This window comes from Pteropus vampyrus, unplaced genomic scaffold (genome assembly GCF_000151845.1).
Source record: "Pteropus vampyrus isolate Shadow unplaced genomic scaffold, Pvam_2.0 Scaffold676, whole genome shotgun sequence".
Classification (NCBI taxonomy): Eukaryota; Metazoa; Chordata; class Mammalia; order Chiroptera; family Pteropodidae; genus Pteropus; species Pteropus vampyrus.
Window position 1 is genome coordinate 42,516 of NW_011889457.1, and position 4,451 is coordinate 46,966.

General features: G+C 60.7%; 1 protein-coding gene across 1 annotated transcript in view; it reads left to right on the top strand.

The window, feature by feature from the left end:
* TJP1 (tight junction protein 1) overlaps window positions 1-4,451 on the top strand; it is a 51,406-nt gene that overhangs the window by 35,423 nt on the left and 11,532 nt on the right. Inside the window, exons 17-19 of the mRNA XM_023526025.1 lie at window positions 1,028-1,378; window positions 2,544-3,437; window positions 3,560-3,672. Of these exons, the coding sequence (XP_023381793.1) occupies window positions 1,028-1,378; window positions 2,544-3,437; window positions 3,560-3,672 (1,358 nt within the window). The remainder of the gene's footprint in view (window positions 1-1,027; window positions 1,379-2,543; window positions 3,438-3,559; window positions 3,673-4,451) is intronic.

The following is a 4,451-nucleotide window of genomic DNA, read 5'->3' on the forward strand; positions in this document are numbered from 1 at the left end:
CATTCGGGTGGGTAGACGGTGCTGTAACGGGGGCCGAGCCCTGGGGCTCACTGTCCCGCACCCCACAGGCGCCCTGTGGGACACCAGGGCCACCAAGACCGGGCACGGCCTGGGCTTCCGTGTCAGGAAGGCGCACTCGGCGGCGTCGGCCCCCCCAGTGCCAGCTCCGCCCAGGCAGCTCGGGCAAGAGTCCATGCCCCAGCCCCCGCCGGAGCGGGGCGGCGACTGCATCCGGATGCCAGGTCCCCCAGCTTTCGTGCCTCACGGGGCCCGGAGCCCAGGCTCCCCCGTCAGACCGCCCTGTTGAACCCAGACACGGGTTTCAGTGGTGACCAGCGGCCGCGCCTTTTCCGTGAGAGGCTCCTCGTGCCTTCCTGGTCCGCTGCCAGGCGACACAGGCCGTTCATGCCCGCAGATCCCAGCCCCGTGAGGGACGCGGGGCCGCCCTTCCCCCTCGCCGTCGGCGGAAACGAGGGAGGACGCCCCCGAGTTAAGGAGGCAGCCCGCACTCGGGTGCTGCTTCTCCCTTGTGTTTTACGGAAGCCTTTGGGCCGAGCGCCAACCTTTTTAAGAAGCCGTGTCTGTCACGTCCGCGCATGCGCGCTCACTCAGCCTGGCCCGTGGCGTTGGTTTCCGGGGTGGTTCGCGCGCGCGCTGCTCTCACTGTCCCCGTGTCCTGGGCTTGGTCTGGTGGCCTTCTCCCTCCTCACCTTGCTTCGCGCCGACCGGCTAGCGACTGGCTAGGTGTCGAACCCAAGGGGTGCCAGGGTCCCTTCACTGTCTTCTGGGGCCGGGGCCGGGCCCAGCGTGGGCCTGACCGGCCAGCGTCCTCGTCACCCAAGCCCGTCGCATCTCACAGGGTGCTCCGTGTGTCTGCATGTGTGCTTGGCCTTTCCTCACCAGAGGTTTCGAGAAATAGATGTGATTTCTTCAAAGGAAAATACCCTTTGCGCTCTCCCCTTTTAAATGAAGGCCATCTCTTAAAGAACTACTGAATAAATCTTTAATTTACTTTTATTTGACCCAGGCGGACGGTGCTACAAGTGATGACCTTGATTTGCATGACGATCGTCTGTCCTACCTGTCAGCCCCAGGTAGTGAATACTCAATGTATAGCACGGACAGTAGACACACTTCTGACTATGAAGACACAGATACAGAAGGCGGGGCCTACACTGATCAAGAACTAGACGAAACTCTTAACGATGAGGTTGGGACTCCACCGGAGTCTGCCATTACACGGTCCTCTGAGCCCGTGACAGAGGACTCCTCTGGGATGCACCACGAGAGCCAGACACACCCTCCTTACCCACCACAGGCGCAGCCACAGCCAGCCCATAGAGTAGACTCCCCCGGACTTAAAACAGCCTCTCAACAGGTAAGCAGCCAGCAGCGGCGCTTCGCAGTCAGAGGTGCCTCGTCCAGTGTCGCAGAATGTGCTGATGGAGTTAAATGTGTTCTGTCCTTTCTCCAGGTTAAGAGTTAATTTTTAATTTCACGTTGAGGATACCAAGACTTCGTTCTAGGCCTCGCGTGCTCATCTCGCGCAGGCGTGCTGTGCTTTCGTTTGCTCGTAGGGCCTGAAGTCACAGGGTTGGTGTTCACGCTTAGAGTGCACGCCTGCCAACCACGCACACGGCGGTGGGAGGCCAGCGGTGAACAGGAAGCACCGCACTTAGCGCGTTCTAAACGCTTCACGGAAGGCGGAAGCCTCGTGTCCAGCCCCTTACCTTTTGCCCGAAACACACCCAGCACCGTCAGCCTCCACCGCTGGTCACAGTGTAGATTTCACTGCCGTCACACTGCGGGGGGGAGGCCGCACCCGCCCCCGCCCCCCGCGCCTGCCCCCGCTCACTCAGCGCAAGCTGACTCTGTACGAACGCCACGTGCTGAGGCAGCTCACGTAACGCTAAGCGATCCAGGGGCGCCCCTGTCGCATGCGGCCCCACCACAGGTTCCCGTGCTCTCCGCTGCCCCTCGGTCCGGCACGTGACCAGTGGCTCCCCCTTGGCGTCCCCGCGCTTCGTGGCTGTGGGCGTGCGCACCGTAGCGCTTCTGGGTCGCTACAGGTCGTGCGGCTCTGTGGCTTGCATGGCTTCCAGGGGCATCTGGTCATTTGAGAACAGTCCTTTTCATTGGGATTTGTGCTTGATATTTTTATTTTTGGTTTTGGTTTTCAGTATTTTCCAGAATTCCTTACTATGTAGTAGAGCCCCATCACGAAATATTTTTATGTTTTAGAAATCACGGTGTCCATAAATTTTAATGATTTTTATTTTCAGTGTCCAAATTGAGTGGAATCAGTAGTTCAGTGCGTTAGTTCTCTACTAAATTTAATAATTACTTTTAACTCAGTTTTAATTTAGCACACGCTAGAACGTAAAAGCTCCTACTCCCATTATAAATTGCGAGCTGTCGCTTAAACTGGCTGTCTCTAGTGATGAATGGTAGAACAGACGTTTTCATAGTACGTCAGTTTTGTCTGTTACAGCCGACTAGAACCTAAAGCAAGCCCCACGTTCTCACCGTGACTTCTCGTACAGGTGTACAGGAAGGACCCCTGTCCCGAGGACCTGACGAGGCAGACCCTCGTTCTGAAGCAGCCGGCCGGCGGCCACGCCGGGCAGAGGCCAGACAAGGGGCCCCGTGTGAGCTATGACGCCGCCCCCCAGCACGTGGCCGAGCAGGCCGCCCGGGGCCTGGAGCAGCCGCCGTACAGATACGACTCCTCGGGCTGTGCGGACCAGCTTTCCCAGAGCCTGGGCCCGCGCCTGCGCTACGAGGAGCGTGTCCCCGCCTACGAGGACCACGTCCCTGCCTACGAGGAGCGCTGGGTATACCACGACGACAGGCAGCCCCCGCCGCCCCGGCCAGCCTTCGAGAGTCAGCCCCCGCGAGACCTCGACGCCAGGCAGCACCCCGACGAGCCCTCGGAGCGAGGGTACTTCCCCCGGTTTGAGGAGCCAGCCCCTCTGTCCTACGACAGCCGGCCGCGCTACGACCAGCCACCGAGGACCTCCACCCTACGACACGAGGAGCCCCCAGCTCCGGGGTACGACCTGCACCACAGATACCGGGCAGAGGCGCAGCCCTACGCCTCGGCGGGCCCTCGGGCGTCCGAGCCCAAGCAGTATTACGACCAGTACGTGCGCAGTTACGAGCAGGTCCCGGCCCAGGCCTTCGGCCCCGCGGCAGGGCCCCCCGAGCCGCTCCACGCCGCCGCGATCGTGCCGCCGCTCGTAGCTGTGTCTCAGCAGAAGCCGGAAGGTCTGCCCGCCAGTACCAAGCCGCTGCCGCCACCCCCGACCGCACCTGAGGAAGAGGAGGACCCGGCCATGAAGCCGCAGTCTGTGCTCACGAGGGTGAAGATGTTTGAAAACAAAAGGTCGGCGTCGTTGGACAGCAAGAAGGACGAGAACCACACCGCCGGCTTCAAGGTGAGCGCGCGGCCCCGCCCTTCCCGCCTGGGCGCGGCACGTTCCGCGCTTCGCGGCCCCGCCAGGCCCACGGAGCCCGGCGTGTGATTGTTCCCGCGGCATCTTTGTCTGATTTCTTGCAGCCTCCAGAGATACCGTCTAAACCTCCAGGTGCTCCCGTCACTGGTCCCAAGTCCGCTCAGAATCAGTTCAGCGAACACGACAAAACCCTGTACAGGTGGGTGGCACGCGTGGCGTTCGTGGGGCGCAGCTGACCGGGCACCAGGCCCTTGTAGCCCGTGGCGGCCGCGCACTGCGCCAGTGGGGGGCAGGGAGGCAAGGGGCACTCTGTCCCCGGGTGCCAGCTGCCGGCCTTTCTGGTTCAAACCGCTCCTAGAAAGCAGAACACAGGTCGTCACCAGACCTTCGTCACAGCTTTATGCTCTTTGTTTCAAAGTGCATTCAGACGTGCAGACTCGGACAGGCCGGCGCACTGAATCGGTCCCTCCGTGAGCACGCGCTCCGTGCTGGCGGCGTGCTCGGCGCTTCAGAGCAGTGAGGGCGGAACGGGTTTTGCCCCCCCCCCCGAAGCGCACCCCCGAGGCCCAGCAGGGTCGTGTTCACAGGGCGTGGTGGAGCCGGAGGGAAGCCTCGTCCCCTGCTGACAAGGGACAGGCCGGACGAGACAGCTGTCTTCTGCCTGACTCACGGGTCTTACTTGCTCGCATCTGTGCTCGTGATAAAGCGGGGCTGCCGTGCGCCTTTTCCTTGCGATTTAGTGACGTCCGATGCTTTTCACGAAGACGTTTTCTTCTAGCCAGTATCCTCAGCCAATGAGCTGTTTTACATAAAATAAACTTGTGAGAGCCGAAGCTTAGCCCCTCGCCCTTTTTTTTTGGTGTAAAACCTAAGTTGATCCATTTTTGACACAAAGTGTCTAAACTTCACGTATTAATGACGTGTTAGTTTGCTTGGTAACTGGCTCCTCGCCCCCCGCTTCCCATGCCCTCTGGCACTGTGGCCTGTGTAGAGCCA